Raw genomic sequence first — 22,733 nt, forward strand, 5'->3', positions numbered from 1 at the left:
GCAGAATAATAAAAAGGGGATAAGGGACCACTACACTATATGGTAAGAAATTATCGCACCAAGTTTCTTTTTATTTTTCTGGAACTGGGGAGAGAGCTCCATAGTGGTGATCTTACAGAGGACCAGAGTTCAGTTCCCAGAAGCACATCTGGAGGCACACAACTGTCTGTAACTCCAGCTCCAGGAGGATCTGACTCCTCTGGCCTCTACAGGCACACACACACACACACACACACACACACGCATACACACATACACACAAACACACATACATAAATACACATGCATACACACATACACACACAATTAAAAATAATAGAAATCCATCTTTTAAATGATCATTTTTCATTTAAAAAGGAATAAAAATCTGGTAGTTGTTACTAACTTTTAGATGTCCTTTACTACAGCTATCCTAACCCTTTACATTACAAACAACACAGGAATGTCTAAGGTACAGAGCATTAAAGGTGCTAATTAGTCCCTGACCCCACAAATCCCACCTGCAAACTCTGTCAGAAGTCTAGTAAATATATTTCTAAACCTGTCTCTATGTTTATGATTACAGACATTTTTACAAAAACAGGAAAATAATAAGCTATTCTCTACAAATAGATCTGTGTGTGTGTATAATAACATAATCAGATCCATGGCATCCCACCACTTAGGAATTAGAAATCTAGCCTGATCTTTCAAACAGCTTCACAGTCACAGTCCTTGTATGTAAATTTAGGAAAGTTACTTGATATCTCTAGACCTATTTCCTCTTCTCCTGGAAGGGGCACTGTAATGGCTCAGCCTTGTTTCCTAAACTTCAGTTTTGATATTAAATACTAAGGAGGTAAAAGTGCTTTCTGAAGATGATGTTCAAACTCATTTACTGACAAGACCTGACCTGAATTAACATGAAACTATCTCTGCTTCTTATTTTTTCTACCCAGTGTGACTCATCACATTTTCAAAACAACACAAAACTGCCTTCTCAGCCCACCTGGAGATTTGTACAATGCATGTCATATGTACCACCTACCTTACTAAAATCCAAAGTACTCTGAAACACATGTGAACCTACGGGTTTTACAGAGCCATGAAGCTCTATTAAGCTCACAAGACTGTTCTACGAATGAAATGGTGTCCACCTTAGGGAACGCAGCCTTCCTCATGATAATGAAGAAGACGATGGCAGAGAATCACTTTGATTGTGAACACTCTGATGCTTTGAAGGCACTGATGGTAGTACAAGATAACACCTCGTACATTCCAGTCTCACATGAAGCATGATGCCAGAGGACTAAATGAAAACAATAGTCCGGGTAGCAACTTCAAATTAAAGGCACCATTTCAAGCTACATGTACCTGAAGATTGGATACCTAAAATGTCACCACTTACAACAAATCTATCTATAGCAATGTGCAGCCTTCAGCAATGGAAAGCTTATTAAGGTATGCTTGTAGCTGACAGATAATAAATACCAACAAAGAACCTCACCAGTGACTACCATTTCCCTATCAGCAGGACATACATGGAAACACAACAGTCTCAACATCTGCCTACTTTCCCAGAATTGGAGCAAGCATAATACCAATAATCCAGTCCTCAAAGCATTCAGCTGGCCTACTTCAGTGCATCAAAAATGGCCAAGTTGTGGTTTCTACCACCGCAAATGTCTTCTCAAACTTATGATTATTTAAAAAAAAAAACAGTCACAGAAATTTCTTTAGGTCTCCTTTCCAAAGTTCCAATTGGTATATTTTGATTATTTACTCTCAATATAGCTCAGTACTATCAAAGGCAAATGGCGAACAGGCTATATACAGCACAGCACTGAAGGGAAAAAAATCCTTCAAGCTTCTCATTTCATTTCTGTGTTTGTAACAATCCAGGCATTTGGGCTTTTTTAAGACTTTCACAAACTGTCAACTGTTGAAGAATTTAACGAGTACCCATCATCCAATTTAGACCTTTCATTACCTAGAAAAGCATTAGGAGCCCAATGTTAAAGGTCCCCGGAGACTGACAAAGCAGATCCCCCTTTCGCAGACAGCCTGGTGGTTTATGCAAATGCCAGTGGTTTTCTAGATGGAAGCATGCTTTTCATTTACCACCCACATACTAGTGTGTCTTTATCATGAAACAGTTTTCTAAAAGAAAAAAAAGAAAGAGAGGCTTGCCTAGATAACAAGATTCATATTTTTTGGCTTGGTTTTGTTTTATGCTTTGAGCACCACATGAAAGGCGTAGAACATAATGGTAAGTAAAGGTATATAAATAGCTACTGGTAAATCATAAAAACCCTTCCACCATCCGAGCCTTGGAAAGGAAATAGAGAACATTCACTGCTCTGCCCTGACTACTAATGTCACTTGGAAATCAGGTGCTTAGGAATTGGCTAGTTTTTCCCCTTGGCTTGGTCTGAGAGACAGGAGAGGAAAATCCCATCACCTCCCAGAGGTAATGTTGTGTATTATCAAGTAATAAAGCCAACAATCATATAAGCAGAGTGCTGTGTGCACTAAAATGTCTGCTACAATGAAGTGTGGAATGTGATGTCATCACCATCAACAGCACATCTTCGCTATCTTCTGATCTTCATGTAATGAACTCACCCAATAAAATGCAACTGTCCCAGATAAGAGCAGTAAGCCTTAAGACACAGGCCCCTGTGGACTAATCTTCTTCCATGGTGCACTGCCTGATTTTCTAACAACACAGAGGATTATATGTCTGTAAAAATGTTTTTAAAAATGTGATATGTCAAGCCGGGCGATGGTGGCGCACGCCTTTAATCCCAGCACTCGGGAGGCAGAGGCAGGTGGATCTCTGAGTTCGAGACCAGCCTGGTCTACAGAGCTAGTTCCAGGATAGGCTCCAAAGTCACAGAGAAACCCTGTCTCGAAAAACCAAAAAAAAAAAAAAGTGATATGTCCCATTGCAACTTGAAAACAATAATAAACTTCTAAGGAGCGGTACTGGCTTTCTCAGAGCCCACCTTCTGCACATTACAGTTCTGGGAAGTAAAACTTCACTGAAGGAGATGAAGGAGGACAGGAGGACACACCAGCAATGTAATTTATTTTACCTAAGGAAACAGCAATCAGCCTCGGTATGTCACAGGTTGGCTGTCCTTTTGTGGTGATATAAACAGTCAAGTCTCCGAAAGACTGAACTGTACTACAAGCAGGTTATTGTGACTGGTTCATAAGGTAGGGAAGAGCAAGTGTGAAGAGCTGGCCTCCTGGACTCAACTACAACCACGCAGCACTTGCCCACTAAGACTTCCCAGAGTCTTTTACACCATACCAAGAAGAGGGAAAGAAACTCAGCTTCTCTGGGCTGGAGTGGTGGCTCCACCCAGGCTCCAGAAGACCTGAGTTCATTTCCCATATATTAGGCAACTCACACACACCTGCAACTCCAATCCCAAAGGATCCAAAACCCTCCTCCAGCCTCCTTGGGCACTGGAATCACAAACACTATTTTAAAGTTTTGTTTTTTTTTTTAAGAATTTTAGATTTTCAGAGTTGATTGCTACCTGGAGCTTACCTAGTACAATTGAATGAATGTGAACAAACAGGGGAAAGGAACTTCACCTGGAGTTTTGTCAACTGATGCCATTGATGAGTTATCATGTATGGTTCTTGTGTGATACGCCACAAAGAGAAGTTTATGATCAGGAACACAAAGAAACCAGCAGGAATGTAACTAAAAAGGAATGGAATTGGTGAAAAGAGAAACTATAAATTTGAGGAGGAGAGGACGGGGCATATCAGTGGATTTGGAGGGTGGAAAGTGAAGGGAGAAATGTAATTAAAATATAATATAAAAGAGAGAGAGTGTGATTGTCAACTTCCATAAGAGAGAGAAAACAAAATGTGATATTGTGTTCAGCTCAGAAAATTAAACAAGAGTAAAAGTCATTGGTTGCCTTCTACTATAGAGTACAGCTAAATGTGGTCACCTTCTACTGTAGAGTACAGCTGAACGTGGTCACCCTCTAACTGTAGAGTTCAGCTGAACGTGGCAACCTTCTACTGTAGAGTACAGCTGAACATGGTCACCTTCTACTGAAGAGTACAGCTGAACGTGGTCACCTTCTACTATAGAGTACAGCTGAACATGGTCACCCTCTACTGTAGAGTACAGCTGAACATGGTCACACTCTACTATAGAGTACAGCTGAACATGGTCACCCTCTACTGTAGAGTACAGCGGAACGTGGTCACCTTCTACTGTAGAGTACAGCTGAACATGGTCACACTCTACTGTAGAGTACAGCTGAACATGGTCACCTTCTACTGTAGAGTACAGCTGAACGTGGTCACCTTCTACTATAGAGTACAGCTGAACATGGTCACCTTCTACTGTAGAGTACAGCTGAACGTGGTCACCTTCTACTATAGAGTACAGCTGAACGTGGTCACACTCTACTGAAGAGTACAGCTGAACGTGGTCACCCTCTACTGTAGAGTACAGCTGAACATGGTCACACTATACTGTAGAGTACAGCGGAACGTGGTCACCCTCTACTGTAGAGTACAGCTGAACATGGTCACACTCTACTGTAGAGTACAGCTGAACGTGGTCACCCTCTACTGTAGAGTACAGCTGAACATGGTCACACTCTACTGTAGAGTACAGCTGAACGTGGTCACCTTCTACTATAGAGTACAGCTGAACATGGTCACCTTCTACTGTAGAGTACACCTGAACGTGGTCACCCTCTAACTGTAGAGTACAGCTGAACGTGGTCACCTTCTACTGTAGAGTACAGCTGAACATGGTCACCTTCTACTGTAGAGTACAGCTGAACATGGTCACCTTCTACTGTAGAGTACAGCTGAACGTGGTCACCCTCTAACTGTAGAGTACAGCTAAATGTGGTCACCTTCTACTGTAAAGTACAGCTGAACATGGTCACTTTCTACTGTAGAGTACAGTTGAACGTGGTCACCTTCTACTATAGAGTACAGCTGAACGTGGTCACCCTCTATTGTAGAGTACAGCTGAACGTGGTCACCCTCTAACTGTAGAGTACAGCTGAACATGGTCACACTCTACTGAGTATAGCTGAACATGGTCACACTCTACTGTAGAGTACAGCTGAACGTAGTCACACTCTACTGTAGAGTACAGCTGAACATGGTCACCCTCTACTGAAGAGTACAGCTGAAACCCTCCTTCCACTTGGAATCCTTCTTGCCTCTGATAAATTGTTTCCAGGAGGAATAAAAACAAAACAAAAAAGAACAAAACTAATGTTATATGTGTAGACTCCTGCTTCCAAGACAATCTAGCCAATTTAAATTCAATACACCTAGGAGATGAGTATGTACATACATTCTAGAGACCAATAAATCTATAGATCTCTATATGTAGAGACCTATAAATACACCCAGAGAAATAAAGTAAGAGATCAGAGGACAGCAGAAATATGAAACAAAACATAGCATAGACTAGAAAAGACCTGCAGTTCTCTACTGTCCTTTCATCAGGATGAGATAAAAGTAGACAACTCCAGCATCAAAGGATACCCCACACTTCAAGCTGCAAACTTTTAGTGACATGCCTCTGCAACACATGAAAGCCAGAGAATGCTTCATTAACACCCAGGGGCTGAGGGTAGAAGCATGTGGGCCTGGATTCCACAGGCATAAACCTCTGCGGTGAAAAGTAAAGGAAGCATTTGGGGAAGGTAGGAAAGGCTTTGGGATTACTGTTGACCTCACAGTTTCAAAACAGATGTACTATCTTCCAGGCCCAGGTCTTAGAAGTAGGTATATCTTAATCACCATCCACTTTCCCTGACATACATATCATCTTAAAGAAAAGAGTAAGAGAGCATATCCATACTAAAGATTGCACACAGTATAAAGAGTATGGGCTTAGTAAGTGCTTAACATGAATTTAGATATCACAATGACTGCTTCAACAAACATACATCTGGTTCCTTCTTATAGAGGTTTAAAGGTTCCTTATTCTATACAAGACCCCATTTTCCTAATAGGAATGACTATGAAGAAGCATTTGATGATGACCTTAAAACTAAAATAACATGAAACTCAATGAAAGAATGCTAAAATTCTATGCTAAAAGAATGCTAAAAGAAAGGGGAATAACAATAGGTCAAGGCAAAATAGAATATGTTATAAAGAAAACAGGAAAAACAGAAAATCTTCAGGTCGTATGGTGAGGAAAAAGTAATTTTTAGACTTGAACCCAAAAGCATAATCCACAAGAGAAAAATCTGACTAATTTTATTAAAAGCAGAAAGTGTCCTTCTGCAAAGACCTATTAAGATGTAGAGAAAAACTGGAAGAAAATATTAACAATTCACATATTCAACAAGAGAGCAGCATCTGGAATATGCAGATTCCTCCTGAAATCCAGCATTACATCAGTTTCAAAGGACAAAAGACATGAATGGACACTTGGTCAAAGAAAATACACAAATAGCAAATTAAAACCATGAAAGATGACTGATATGATCACTATTGGAAAAATACAAAAGTATTTTCATATACAAACCTGTACACTAATGTTCACTGCAGCTTTATCTATAACAATCAAACTCTGAAAACAATCCAAACACCCATCAAGTCGTGCTGGTTATACAAACTGCGATGCAGCCACACCAAGGAACACTGTTCAGCACTAAGATGAAAACAAACTATTGATTCATGCAACTTAGCTTTCAAAGGAAATGTGCTGGGTGAAGCCAGGGTTAAAAGGTACATATTTATCCTATTGTTCCATTTATATGCCATTCATAAAATGTATAATTGTAGAAATAGAGAACACAGTAATGGTTACTAGGGCCAGGGGTGTAGAGGGAACAAGGAGGAATATTAAGTCTTGTGGTATACAGCTGGATATCACTGGGTGGCAGTGATTTTGCAAAATTACACAATATAACAGAGACACATATACAAAAATGGGTGCATGAATGATGAAATCCAAATATATTTTGTGGCTCATGACAATATCAGTTTCTGAAATTTTGTATTACTTATGCAAGATGTTAACTTTGCAGAAGGCTAAACCAAGGATGCATGGAACTTCTCTGTTCAGTTCTTTGCAGCCCCCTATGAATCTATCCTATGGTTATTTCAAAGTTAAAAGTTTAGAAGAGCAGAGAAAGGTAAGGCAACTGAAGCTGAAGAGACCCGAGGATGGAAAAGTAACTGCAAGACTTCTACCAAGGACATGGAGACGAGACCGGTGTGTTGACTTCTTTCTTCTTCGAGCACTTGGGGGTCAGGAATAACACTAGTGTGCAAAAGAGCATGCTTAAGCAGAAACACTCTGCTTGGAAAGTTTGCTTTCTCTTCCTGCACATCCACCCAAGCCACTATCATAATGCTTCTTGGGGCAACCATTCATTAAGCCTTTCTGCTCATCAGCAGATTGCATAAAATCAATTTTATCTCCCCAAAATATGCTCTTCTCCCAGCAACTGAAGTCAGTCTGGAAACCTTGGTGTTAAAGAACAAAGGCTGTCCAACTAAATATATTTTTAACAACAGTTATTAGTTAACAGAAACAAAGAAAGCACTCACAGCTAAGCACTTACTCCTTGTTTTTAAAAAGTTGATTAACTGTACACCTCCAGGAGACACCAAGGGGAATTGTTCTTGCAATCAGGAAGGTCGCCTTTTCACTGCCATACCTTTCTCAATTCATATTTAATATATGGCTATGTGGAATCACAAAAAAACACCCTACCCTTACCTTTGGCTAAAAACTCCTCTAAGCAACTAGTGATCTCTAGACAGTGTATTTACCAAGAAAATTCTGCACGCATCTCAGCCATTTTCAGCCATCGCCCTAGCCCCAATATGCCATCAACTGCCTTCCTGAATTAACAGAAGATACTAGTATGGTTCTGTGATCCTTTTTCTCAACGCCCCTGTTAAAATTTCTAATCCGGAGGAAGTACTAGCACTTAATAGCTCCCGAACTACACAATGTTTCAACAGTAAGAGATGTTCCAGCTCAACTATTTCACTGGTATGCAATGTCCTGTTGACATGTATGGCCTCTGTAACTGTATGACAACTCTGACAGAGAGATGCCCTGCTTACTTAAAGTCGTCCCCTCTCTAGGCTTTCCTGAGTCCGCCAGCCACCTGCACAATGCACAGCCTTTTGCAATACCAGAACATCAGCTTCAAGTAAAATCACACAGCTGGTCGGGAGCAGGTGTAGACCAGGGAACTAAGTCAACACGGCCTGTAGGAATACATTTCTGAGTGTTTCAAAATGCCAGATCTTGCAAATAAAATTGACCTTTTCACTTGGCATTCTCTTAAAAGAAATAAGATTTTTGAGACGTGCATCTCAGCTATTTTTAATTCAGACTCCTATGACTGGAATAACAAATGGGCTTTAAGAAAGAACGCAATGCTTCCATTTGCAGCTTTGCCTCCATGAACACAACCAAGCGCACTGGTGCACACATACAAATTGCCTTTGCCAACACAGTCTCTATCTAGATAAAATATCACAAACGCCTCTTTCTCTAAAAAGGAATTGTTTTATGATTTTTTTTTTCTAGCACATTACAAAACTCTACTGGTTTTTGCCACTTTATTTTAAAGCAATGATCTCACACTGAATCCGAGAGAAGGGAACCCCTAGAGGAAAATACTAGACCCCTGCTCAGGGGGGCCTTACTTAACTGCTTTAAATAAAAAGTGGCAAATCATTTGACATGCCCTGCTCTTGACAGCCCATCACCCTAACTGCAGATTGCATCCTTTTCTACTTCTGTTTCCTTCCTCTTTTCTCCTTTGTCAGTTTCAAACATGGCTCTAATTTGCAATTCACAGGACAAGTCAAACTTGCCTGTTTCTATTGCTTCCCTAAGCACCAGGGCCTCATTACTCGAGACATAACATCCATGCCTATCTCAGAGCTATGAGGAGAGGCCACTAGCCTTGCTCCCTGTTATCGTGAAGCTGCTCTTCCACTTAGAGAGCAGAGGTGGACCAGCCTAAAGGGAGCAAAGCTGAGAATCTAGTTTGGTGTTCCTCCTCTGCCTTCCCCTAACTCCCCAGCACACAGACGCTGCAGCTGCTGCCCTTGGAAAGTTAGTTAACTTTCTGTCCTTACGTAGCTTGAATATGAAAACAAAGGCACTGGACTTGAAGCTGTCTTTCATCTCTTTTTTTTTTCCAATTATGCTTCCTTGGCTGTTCAATTACAATGTCAGTCTATCGTATTATTAAGGCTTTTATCTCTCCCATGAAATAAAGCTATTTTTATTCTGTAATTAAGTTGACTGGTATTCTTTAGTTCTCCACTCTTTTTTGATTTAAAAAGGATAAATCAATATATTTCAGTAGGAGTTGGAATCTGATTCTGCCTCAAGGTTTTAAAATGGGCTAAGTAACCTATGATTGTGATTTCCTGGTGAACATCAAAGAACAGTGAAGAAAAGTTGAATGTGAGAAAAATAAAAGGTGTGTTCACTGGCAATCAAAATCAAAATGGCTGCCTCGGACTGGCAAGACGGCTTAGCAGGGAAGGGCACTTGCTGCCAAGCCTGGCAACCTGAGGTCAATCCTCGGAACCCATATGGCAGAAGGAGAAAAGCAATTCCCCAGATTATCCTGACCTCCACACACATGCTATCACATGCTCACACACATTCCATCACATGCACACACACATGCCATCACATGCACACACGCCATCACATGCTCACACACATGCCATCACATGCTCACACACATGCCACCACATGCTCACACATGTGCCATCACATGCACACACATGCCATCACATGCACACATGCCATAACATGCTCACACATGTGCCATCACATGCTATCACATGCTCACACACATTCCATCACATGCACACACATGACATCACATGCACACGCACATGCCATCACATGTACACACACATGCCGTCACATGCACACACATGCCATCACATGTACACGCATGCCACCACATGCGAGCACACATGGCATCACATGCGCAAACATGCCAGCACATGCTCAGACACATGCCATCACATGTACACACACATGCCATCACATGTACACACATGCCATCACATGCAATCATACGCCATCACATGCGCACATGCCATCACATGCGCACATGCCATCACATGCACACACATGCCATCACATGTACACACATGACATGCGCACACATGCCATCACATGCACACATGCCATCACATGCGCACACACATGCCATCACATGCACACACATGCCATCACATGCGCACATGCCGTCACATGCACACACATGCCGTCACATGCACACACATGCCGTCACATGCACACACATGCCGTCACATGCATACACATGCCGTCACATGCACACACATGCCATCACATGTGCACATGCCATCACATGCACACACATGCCGTCACATGCAAACATGCCATCACATGCACACACATGCACACACATGCCGTCACATGCACACACCTTCTGTCACATGCACACACATGCCGTCACATGCACACACATGCCGTCACATGCACACACATGCTGTCACATGCACACACATGCCGTCACATGCACACACATGCCGTCACATGCACACACATGCCGTCACATGCACACACATGCCGTCACATGCACACACACATGCCATCACATGTACACACACATGCCATCACGTGCGCACACACATGCCATCACATGCACACACATGCCATCACATGCACACACATGCCATCACATGCACACACACATGCCATCACATGCACACACACATGCCATCACATGCACACATGCCATCACATGCACACACACATGCCATCACATGTACACACACATGTCATCACACGCACACACATGTCATCACATGCGCACACACATGCCATCACATGCACACACATGCCATCACATGCGCACACACATGCCATCACATGCACACACATGCCATCACATGTACACAAACATGCCATCACATGCGCAAACATGCCATCACATGCACACACATGCCATCACATGCACACACATGCCATCACGTGCACACACACATGCCATCACATGCACACACATGCCATCACATGCACACACATGCCATCACATGCGCACACACATGCCATCACATGCGCGCACACATGCCATCACATGCACACACATGCCATCACATGCGCACACATGCGCACACATGCACATACATGCCATCACATGTACACACATGCCATCACATGCCATCACATGCGCACACAAATGTTAAAACACTGCCATTTTATCCTACTGTAATACTTGCTGCTTACGTGCAAAGCCGAAGTTTGGAGGGGTTTGGGTTTTTTTGCTTTGGTTTGTTTTTTTGTTTGCTTGACCCCTCACATGACTGAACATGGATTTAAGTCGCTATTGCCCCTTAATCCAAAGTATGTGTTCAAAACTCTCCAGGGGATGCCTGAAACTGCAGGTGCATCAGACCCTACTCTATGTTTTCCTATCCATATTTAAAATAAAGTTTAACTTACGAATTAGGCAAAGTAAGAGCACTTTTAAAAACGCACACAGAAGAGAAGTAGCTCTGTACCATTTTAAAATCTGTATATGTATGATCAGCCTTCCTCTTATGGTGATATGAGAGGATCACCAAAGAGAGCACTTTACAGTTTTTCTTTGTCATATCCAAATTTCCAGTTTCACCCGACCCTTGTGCTTTGGGGCTGCAGTTAAACAAAAACAAGGGTTATTTGAACACAAGCACTATAATGCCATTCCATTTGGTCAGTTAACAAAGAGGCTACTGAGTGAATAACAGGAGGGTAGCTTATACTGTGTGAACACACTGGACAAAGGGATGCCTCAGGTGCCAGGCAGGATGCAGAAGAAAGTGACAAAACATCACTATGCTATTCAGGGCATCGTACAGCTTAAAATCTATAATTTGCTCATGTTTGGGACTTTCCATTTAATATCTTTAGATCCCAGAAGACCACAATCCTGCCTCCACATAACAGACAGACATACAACCACGGCCAAGAGAGGATTACTGCTCTAGTCTCCGGTCACCTCCAGAGATAGAAAACCTATTCCAAAACTAAGTAAAAACTGCCAGGTTCATGATGTTATTAAAACCTAAAGGCTAAACCCTCACCAGAAGCTACATTAAGATTATATGAGTTCCGTTTATTAAGAACTGTACAACAACTACAACATCAGCTTTATGAGTGCTGCCACCACGGCTGTGATTTCAGATATCACAACCATCACACGGTGGTATGAACAGAAAAACAGCCAACTGCCCTTTTTCAGACAAACAAAAATCATAAAGGAAATAACTAGACACTGACATTTAAAGAACTGACCAGCATTTTCAGATGAGAAGAATCAACCAGGAAATTGAGCTCCACATGCATTAAAAAAAAAAAAAAAAAAAAAAGTCGACCCTGCAAACAGATCTTAACATTTTCCAAATAAAATTAAATTAAGTAGCTGTTTATACAAAGGAACCCATAACATCACTCACCCTCAGAAACAATATTTGTTGTGCTAACCCTCTTTCCCACGCATGGTCTGTTCAGCAACACTCAGATCCTTGTTTTAGAGATAAGAAAACTGTGAGAGATGGAAGCAAAGACCCTACCGGATCTGTCCACCCTAGTCACTGTGGTCATCTCAGCCTCGTGACAAAGCAGAGCAGTGCGTTCGCAAATGCTTCTACTCAATGAAATCCTGCGCAACGACTAAAATCACAAAGGCCACATGAAGTCGCCATGCCATCCTGACTGAGGACCATTCATAAATTCTCTCTTTTTATCTTTCTGCAACAATCACATGAAGTAAGCAGGCTTTGGGGGTTAAGATGACTCCACTCGGGGAAACAACAAATCCCATACTCACAAGCATCACACTGGACATTACACCACAACGCCCCAGATAATGAGAGCTTCTTAGTCTGCACTAAAGAAAACTGGGTCATAGAAGAGATATTCTGAGCCTGGCTTCAGAACAGATCACTTCCCATTTGATTCACTAGAGTGTTAAATTAAGCTAGTGATATTTTTTTCTGTTTGTCTAAAATGTTCTTAATTTTAATAAATCAAGTTTCAGTTAGATTTTGTCTTTACAATTGACTGGTGACTCCAGTCTTATATTTTCAATATGTCAGTAATGAAATGGTTAAACTTGAGGGTAACACCCTGGTGGATATCTCTCTCCTTCAACCATCAAAGGGGTGGGGGTGGGGGTCACAGTCAGTTACTCCTGTTACACCAGCGTTTGCTGGAACATCTGTAGGCACACAAACACTCTACCCTTCAGCCTTCAGCTTGCCACAGTCAAACTAAACAGTTACTGACTCTTCCCCAAGTCCGACCTTAATTCCTGGCATAGCTGCAAGGATTCAGAGAGGGATAAGCAGCCCCTCTGGCCTTCAGGTAGGTCCAATACTTCATTTCTAGCAATGCTAAAAGATGGGAACCTATGTTTATAAACTTTAAGGGTTTGTTGCTGCCACACTAAACCAGTGTGCTGGCTACAGATGAACGACTTCTGGGTAGGGAAGAAGAGATGTAGATTTTGGAAGGGTGGGGTCTCCTGGTCTCAAGCTACTGCAAGGATTACTTTCAATTCCTTCAGGGTATTATTAATCTTGGAACATAAATGATCCTCAGCAGGGGAAGACAGGCCTAATCCTGGTTTCACTGCCAGCAGAAATCAAGCAGCATATGCCTCTAACCTGATAGACCGTACAGTGCTCACTCACTCACTCAGTAGCTGCGGTGCATGGGCTCCTGGCTATTTTGGAGTCAGGAAACACGGACAATGCTGATCTGTAAGATTTAGAGCATCAGAGTATACTGCCTGTCTTTGGAGAGAAAGTCAGTTCAGACACAGGAAACTACAAACCCAGACCTCACACCATTAGTTCTCTTCTGATACTCAACTATGCCCTGGCTTCAAAGCGAACAAGTGAAGATTGCCCTGCTGGGGAATGCTAGCACAGGGCTGAGAAAACTGTGTTAAGGGTATTGGCCCTGTATGTCTTCCTTTTAAGAAGAATCTTTAATGTGTTGACTTTGAAATTTCCCTTAGTTGAAAAGCAGTCTTTTTTTTTAATCTGCCTGATATTTTTGTCTATTTAAACAGTAGCTTTCAGTGGGTTATTTTAGGCCTAGCATAATTTTTAAACAATTTTTAAAACCCTAGATGTAACTAATATAGTTATATTAAAGCTGGAAAAGATACAATCATCAACTCCAGTAAAAATATATTCCCACCCATGAACCAAAACTTCAACAACTAGATGGTGTCAAAAATGCTAAAACACCTCCAATGTTTCTATTATTTAAATATACAAATCATCTGACTAAGACAGATCATCTGAGACTTAAATGGGCAAACACTTGTCTATGTCCCAAGAGGAGACAATGTAGCTCCCTTTACTGTTCTTAGGGCTCCAAGTTTGCTACAACATGGACAGTCTTCCCTATGCACTGCTCAAGAAACTGCTTCTTATTATTAATCCATAATATTCCAAATCCCTATGACGACCTTCTCATGGCACAGTGGACTACAGTGAAAACTCTCAGGCTGGTGCTCTTCTCTCTCTTTCTCCCTCCCTCCTTTCCTCCCTCTCTCTCCCCCCTCCCTTTCTCCCTCCCTCCTTTCCTCCCTCTCTCTCACGCCCTCCCTTGCTCCCTCCCTCTCTGAGTCACCACCAACACCTTTGGCTTAACAATTTAACCAACTATTATTAGTTCCAAACTGTATCATTTACACATCCCCTCTACTGCTCATCTCTTGAAGGAAGACGGGAGGCAGAAGACAGAGCAGCCGTGAAATGCTCCTCTTTGAGGTGCGGCACAGACACTGCAACCACGACCTTACAGCTGCTGTGGCTTCCTAGACTGGGCCAGCACAAGGCTGGCCCTATCAACAGCCCATTGTGGATGGGAGGGGAGCTCGGGAAGGCCGACTCCACTCTGCAGTACTATAGGCTACTGATAGATTTGGGAGAGGAGACATTGCCTTCAGATAAGCATCAGTTAGGGCACACTCCAAACTTCCATACACAATTCCAAACCCATGGGCACTCAGATATCTCTGGTTAAACTCAATGGGACACAAAACAAAACAAAAAGACATAAATGTGGGAAATGTGGTGAAAAGATTTTTAGGAAGGAGGGGGAGGTTGGCAGGGGCAGGAGCGACATAAAAGAGGGCAGAATGACAGTAAATCAGAATGAACTATATACATGTATGAAACTGTCAAAGACCAAATTCAATTAAGAAAAAAATTCATCTGTCTACATCTGCTGACCAAATCCCAACCACATCCTATAGCCCCCTGTAGACATCTCCATCTCCACTCACGTGTGCGGCCATTATCAGCAGATATCTGTGCCTAGGGGCCTGTTATCTTGTGACAATGACAAGATAATGGTATCTACTACTCTGTCTGGGCCCTGTTCTGACTCCTTTACAATTCTGACATCAACCTATGTGGATAAAACCACCTCATTTTACAGATGAGGAAATCAAGCCACAGAAACAGTTTGCACAAAGTCAGGTCGTTAGTTACTAAGTGACGCCAGGATTTGAGTCGAGGCTGACAGCACTGAGTCCTAATCCTGACCGTTGTTTTATTCTGCTTTTTAAACAACTTACTCTAAAAAGAGTCAATCTTATCTTATTTCAACATGTAGTGCCAATAACAGAGTGTTTCACGTCTGCAAGCAGGAAGAGTACTTCACCTCTCTCTAAGGTAGGTAACAGTACAAACTTCCCAAGCTTACCTTTATCTGATAATATTTCTTAATGGCAGTGCAATAATTTTGTACTCAATATAAAATTAATCAAGAATTATCTCACAATTCGTGGGCTGGAAATGATCTGAAACAGGACAATTCTATTTTCCTAGGTGTTGGGGCATGGAGGGGGGAGCGTGTAGTTTAGGAACTGTCTCTGTTTCGCTGAAAGAATTCTCAAAACAATAAGGAAAGAAAGTTGCTGAGCAGGAAGGGGGCGGGGGGGGGTCTTCTAAAGTGTCCCTTGTAATTGCCTAATTACTACACTTCCGTTAGTAAGTGCAGAGTGGAAAAAAAATTTTTTTAATCATTTTCAAGCTGCTTCTCCCCTGCGTGCTAGGTATTCTAAGACTCGTCTTTCAGTTCTGAAAGACAGTCAACTTTCCTAACTCCCTGTCCCAGCAACTGACGAGTCCTCAGAGTGCAATTCTGGGTCTCGCTTCAATAGATCCAGAGTGGAGTCAGTAAAGTCGACTCAACCGTGGCTTCCCCTCAGAGTGTGGTTTCCAGGCAACCACACTTGGGCCAGAAGTATCTGTGCCTCCTACCGGGACACCCTACTAAGAGTCGCAGAAGCCGCAGCGATTCCCGAGCACCGGTTTGCAGGCGCCCCTCCTGGTACTCTTGGGTCCAGCGCCCCGTTGTCGGCAGAGGGGCGCACTCTCACCTCGGTTCCCTAGCTGTCCGTCACCTTGGAGCCCATCTAGTCACTTGGCACTTTTGGAGTCCTTTCCAGTCAGCCTAGACGGCTCCAGTCCTGAAGCAACAAGAAGACAAACTATAGAAAACGGATTCTTGGGAAATGTAGTTCTGTTGGCTAGCATGCAAGGGCGCTCTGGGAAAGAAGGACTACAGTTCCCAGAAATCAAAGCGAAGGGAGTGCGCCACTAAAATATGTCCCAGCTGCTAGACTTGAATTAAGAAGGAAAGGTCTGGAGCTCTTTGCTTCCTAATTAGGACAAGCATTTAAATGACTTTTCTTTTAAACAAACTTTTTGCATGTGAGGACATCTAAACATGATGATGTATAATAAAAAGATATTCTAAGTTTTGTGTTTTATACTTTCAGATAAAAGACCTACTCACAATCAAAAATGTCACTGCAGATGGTAACAGTGGGTCATAATATAGCCTTAATTCAACCAGGCTTCTCACTGATGAATTTTGATGGTCAAGTTTTCTTCTTTGGCCAAAAAGGCTGGCCCAAGAGATCCTGCCCTACTGGAGTCTTCCATTTTGATATTAAGAAAAATCATCTCAAACTAAAACCTGCGGTTTTCTCTAAAGATTCCTGCTACCTCCCACCGCTTCGCTACCCAGCTACTTGCTCCTACAAAGGCAGCTTAGAGTCTGAAAAACATCAATATATCATCCACGGAGGGAAAACACCAAACAATGAGCTTTCCGATAAGATTTATATCATGTCTGTTGCTTGTAAGAACAACAAAAAAGTTACTTTCCGTTGCACAGAGAAAGATTTAGTAGGAGATGTCCCTGAAGCCAGATATGGTCATTCAATTAACGTGGTATATAGTCGAGGGAAAAGTATGGGTGTTCTCTTCGGAGGACGATCATACATGCCTTCTACGCAGAGAACCACAGAAAAATGGAATAGTGTAGCTGACTGCCTGCCCCATGTTTTCTTGGTAGATTTTGAATTTGGGTGTGTTACATCATATACTCTTCCAGAGCTTCAGGATGGGCTGTCTTTTCATGTTTCTATTGCTAGAAATGATACTATTTACATTTTAGGAGGACATTCCCTTGCCAATAACATTCGTCCTGCCAACTTGTATAGGATAAAGGTAGATCTTCCCCTGGGTAGCCCAGCAGTGAATTGCACAGTCTTGCCAGGAGGAATCTCTGTCTCCAGTGCAATCCTCACTCAAACAAATAATGATGAATTTGTTATTGTTGGTGGTTATCAGCTGGAAAATCAAAAAAGGATGGTCTGCAACATTGTCTCTCTAGGGGACAACACGATAGAAATTAGTGAAATGGAGACCCCAGATTGGACCCCAGATATTAAGCATAGCAAAATATGGTTTGGAAGCAGCATGGGGAATGGGACTGTTTTCCTTGGCTTACCAGGAGACAATAAGCAGACTATGACAGAAGCATTCTATTTCTATCTGCTGAAATGCTCTGAAGATGACGTGAGTGAAGAGCAGAAAATCTGCACAAATAGTCAGACATCAACAGAAGATCCCGGGGACTCCACTCCCTTTGAAGATTCAGAGGAATTTTGTTTCAGCACAGAAGCAACCAGTTTTGATGGTGATGACGAATTTGACACCTACAATGAGGATGACGAGGATGACGAGTCTGTAACCGGCTACTGGATAACATGCTGCCCTACTTGTGATGTGGACATTAATACCTGGGTTCCATTCTATTCAACGGAGCTCAATAAACCTGCTATGATCTACTGTTCTCATGGAGATGGGCACTGGGTACATGCCCAGTGCATGGATCTGGCAGAACGCACACTCATCCACTTGTCAGAAGGAAGCAACAAATATTACTGCAATGAGCATGTGCAGATAGCAAGAGCATTACACACTCCCAAAAGAAGCCTGCCCTTACAAAAACCTCCAATGAAATCACTCCACAAAAAAGGTTCTGGGAAAGTCTTGACTCCTGCCAAGAAATCCTTTCTTAGAAGGTTGTTTGATTAGTTTAGAAAAAGCCCCTCAGATTCAGGTGCACTTATTCTTAGACCTACTTTTTAAATCATAATAGTGATATAAATGGCATTTTGATTTTTGTTTACTGAAAATCTCTGTACCATGCTTTGTTCGTATGAGTTAAGTGCTAGTTTTAATGTAATGGTAAGTATAGCTATTTTAATGTGTATTTTTAACATTTTATTCAAAGGTTTCTTAAATGAGAAATGTTATCTAATTTTTATTCAGAATAGCAGTGATAATGTATACACAGAACTCTTGCATCATTTTGTCACAATCTACATGTTGAATAGTAACTAAATACCAATAAATAAACTAATGCACAAAGGAATTAAATTGTTTTGTGTAAGTACCCTATAGTTGATTTAAAAAGTTAAAACCAGGATCAACTATATCCCACATTTCTGCTCTTTTTAAACTCTCAGTCAGCCTCTTGGATTACACCCATGAACAGATTAATATATATGTTGTATGGAGGCTGCTAGTTAGTTCCCAGCTACTTAGCCTCAAAATAATCACACAGAAACTGCATTAATTAAATTACTGCTTGGCCCATTAGCCCTAGCTTCTCATTGGCTAACTCTTACATATTAATTTAACCCATCTCCATTAATCTGTGTATCACCACATGGCTGTGGCTTACCGGCCAAAGTTCTGGAGTCTGTCTCTGATGAGGCTACATGGCTTCTCCCTGGCTTTGCCTCCTTTCTCCCAGCATTCAGTTTAGTTTTCCCTGCCTACCTATGTTCTTCCCTATCAACAGGCCAAGGCAGTTTCTTTATTCACTAATGGTATTCACAGAATATAGAGGGGAATCCATATATATATATATATATATATATATATATATATATACCCAGTAACTCAACACACCAAAAAAATCTACATCAAGCCAGTAATGATGACACATGCTTGTAATCCTGGTACTTGGGAAATAGAGAAATAGAGGCAGATAAATTGTGAGTTTGATTCTGGCCTAAGTTAGATACATTATATCTGAAAAACCTGAAGACTGGCCTTGATAGAAGACAGAACACTGGTAGCATTGTCACCTACTGTGGTGTTTTTAATGAAAACGGCCTCCATAAATGCATAGGGAGTGGCACTATTAGGAAGTGTGACTTTACTGGAGTAGATACAGACTTGTTGGAGGAAGTGTACCACTGGGGATGGACTTTGAGGTTTCAGATGCTCAAGCTAGGTCCATTGTAATTCTCTTTTCCTGCGGCCTGCAAATCCAGATGTATAACTCTTTGTTCCTTCTCTATTACCATGTCTGACAGCATGCTGCCGTGCTTCCTACCATGATGACAATAGACTAACCTTCTGAATCATAAGCTAACCTCAGTTAAGTGTTTCCCTTTATAAGAGTGCTTATGGTCATAGTGTCTCTTCCCAGCAATAGAAACCCTAAGTCACCTATATGACCAAAGTCCTGAATTCAACACTGTGGTACATTTTCGTGAATTATCTACATGCACTTGAGAAGGGTCAAAACATGTTCGCCTAGCCAGTTTGGATGTTCACCTTCCTAGATATGGACGGAGGGGGGAGGACCTAGGACTTACCACAGGGCAGGGAACCCTGACTGCTCTTTGGACTGGAGAGGGAGGGGGAAAGGAGTGGGGGGAGAGGGAGAAGGGTGGGAGGAGGGGGAGGGAAATGGGAGGCTGGGAGGAGGTGGAAACTTGTTTTTTTTTCTCCTTTTCTCAATTAAAAAAAAAAAACATGTTCCAACAATATGCTTTTGCCTAAATCACTTTGGGGGTGCATTTTTAATCCCTTCCAAATCAATGGTTCATCCCTTTGAAATTGCTCAACTGTTGTCCCTCTTCTCCATTAGACTGTTATCATCTCTGGAAACAGTCAAATTTCACTCAAGGCCCAATAGTGTACAGCCCTGAAAACTGCATTATCATTTTAAATGAAACATGAACATGAGCTTATGCAATGATATTGGGTTCTCACTCTCAGAAGGTATCTAGTGCTATGTCCTGGACAGTTTTCAAAATAGTATAAGAATAATATCAAGAAATATGTGATCAATAAAAAGAAAATGTTCATATTCCATAAATGAAAACCCTCAGTTTCTTGTAAAATCACCAAATCCTTCATTGAGGCTTGAAATGATTCTTTCATTCCATCCTCTTCTTTCCTGAATCTTCTATGTACTTGAGCCCCCATCATTGTTCATCATCCTTTCTCAAAAGGAGAAAAAACAGTGGCTGGCACCTGAGGAGAAACAATATTTGAAGTTGAATCCAGCCTCCACATACACATGTACATATGTGTATATGCTCTACACACTCATAACCATATGTTATGTCCTTAACACATATGGACACACACAGCTTTTTTAATTTCAAGATCCACATTAAACATGGAACCTGAAAAAAAAACAATAAAACTCGTCTCTAGAGAATGTGCTGTCTCACTATAGAAAGAGGCCCAGGACAGGGAAGGCAAGGTATAAAAGCCACATCTGTATATACTTGAGCTGTTTGCATAGGAAAGGCTGTCCACGCAGCATTAACTCTTTTCTAACCTGGAGTATGCTAATAGAATTACAAAACGGGGCCAAAATTTCTCAAATTTTCTATCTTATATCAACCTTCGCCAAAGAAATGCTGTGGCAAAGATGGTTTTAAAATGTAGACTAAACCATTTGAAGTGATACACAAAATATATAGCGATCCCTCAAAAAAAGGGGGGGGATCTTTGTTGCAAAAGATGACCAAATCATTTGCAACAACAAAAAAAAATGAACTTCTTAAAGACAAAATGGAAAGACAGTTATAGAAACTGATCAGTTCATTAGACTTTGATCTGACCTCAATATAGAAATACACAGATCTTAGCCTTCGAGTAAATTAGGATATGTGTGCGCATACATATGTGTGTTTGTGTGTATGTGTGTGTTTCTGTCTCTATACATGTTCCTCTGTGTGTGCATCCACATGTGTGAGGGTGTACACCTGTGTATGAGTGTGAGTGCGAGCTTGTCCATGTGGAGTCCACAAGACAACCAGGGCTGTTATTTTTGAGGTTCTCTCCAGCTTTTTGTGACAGAGTCTCTGTCTGGCTTGGATCTGGTCAAGTAAGTTAAACTAGCTGGCCATCTGAAATTGCCTTGTTCACCTCACCAGCACAGTCATTAAGAGAAGATTCCACCACCTGTTTTTTGATGTGGGTTCTGGGGAACAAACTCAGAACCCCTTACATGCACAGAGCTATAACAATCAAGTTATATCCCTAGACTGAAATAAATTGGTTTTTTTTTTAGTAAGAAATATATTGTCATCATCAGGAGAGGATAAAAAGCAAATGTCCATGGGACATAAGAGGAGAAAACAGGAGAAGAAACGACTTCATTAAAATAAGAGACTTTTGAGTACTAATAACCCTGCTTCATCTCTTCCCACGCAGACTGGGCACAGTTGTCTGAGAGAGTGAAACAGTAATTTGTAGACAATGTACCAATGGAGCAAAAGGGGACAGGTAAACCTGTCTCCAGTTCCTTTAAATGTACACATATAACCTCTCTCGTACCTGGACAGAGTCCTTTGACCCTAATACTTTGCAGGAGCATCCCTTGTGTGCCTGGTTCCAGCACGGTTTAGATCGACTGCATCATGTGATCACCTCAGACTCTGGTGGTTTCCTTTCACACACAGGGCATGTCCACTGGGTCCTGCACAATAAAGCCTCTGCCTGATCTGCCAGCAGTCCACGCCCCCTCCTCAGTCTGCTACGGTCCACTTGTCTTTCTTAAATGCTCACCTTATGAGACCTGGATAGAGGTGGGCAGTCCTTGGGCTTCCCACAGGTCAGGGAACCCTGATTGCTCTTCGAGCAGATGAGGGAGGGGGACTTGATCGGGGGGGGGGGGGGGGATGGGAAGCGGTTGCGGGGACGAGGCAGAAATCCTTAATAAATAAATAAATTTAAATAAAAAAATAAATAAATAAATTCCTAAACACTCTGAGTGCTTCCCTCCCTGAGTTTCCCCCATCGGTTGTCCATTCTAGGTAACTGGCCTAACTTCATCCCTCATTCAATCTGCATATAACCCTAGAACTTCATTCAATCTGTATCCACTTAAAAACTTTTTCTTCCCAGGTGCTTTTTTCGGACTCCCCAATTTAAATTCCACTGCCCCGTGTACTTTATACCTATCTATTGTAATCGCATCTACTGCTTTGCCTTCTCCACACCAACTAGAGTATAATATCAAGCACTCATAGTCTTATTAATGATCTAATGTCTTGCTTCTTATGAACCAAAACTAAACTACTTGCCAC

The 22,733-nt window shown here is 41.8% G+C and overlaps 2 protein-coding genes across 2 annotated transcripts in view; one reads left to right on the top strand and one right to left on the bottom strand.

The window, feature by feature from the left end:
- Positions 1-16,523, bottom strand: part of LOC121465780 (intraflagellar transport associated protein) — a 75,263-nt gene extending 58,740 nt beyond the window's left edge. Inside the window, exon 1 of the mRNA XM_041679169.1 lies at positions 16,413-16,523. The gene's annotated coding sequence lies outside the window, so the exon portion shown is untranslated. The remainder of the gene's footprint in view (positions 1-16,412) is intronic.
- Positions 16,524-16,839: 316 nt separating this feature from the next.
- On the top strand, positions 16,840-18,423 carry Rag2 (recombination activating 2). The gene has a single exon (XM_041678681.1). It carries the CDS (start codon positions 16,840-16,842, stop codon positions 18,421-18,423), a length of 1,584 nt encoding a protein of 527 aa, XP_041534615.1.
- The last annotated feature ends 4,310 nt before the right edge of the window (positions 18,424-22,733 follow it).

This window comes from Microtus oregoni, unplaced genomic scaffold (assembly GCF_018167655.1).
Source record: "Microtus oregoni isolate MIOR12 unplaced genomic scaffold, Mior012 000031F_ref0000149, whole genome shotgun sequence".
NCBI classification, from domain to species: Eukaryota; Metazoa; Chordata; class Mammalia; order Rodentia; family Cricetidae; genus Microtus; species Microtus oregoni.

Excerpts from the sequence above, each read along its gene's own strand:
- Rag2 (XM_041678681.1), top strand. The coding sequence starts at position 16,840 with ATGTCACTGCAGATGGTAACAGTGGGTCATAATATAGCCTTAATTCAA.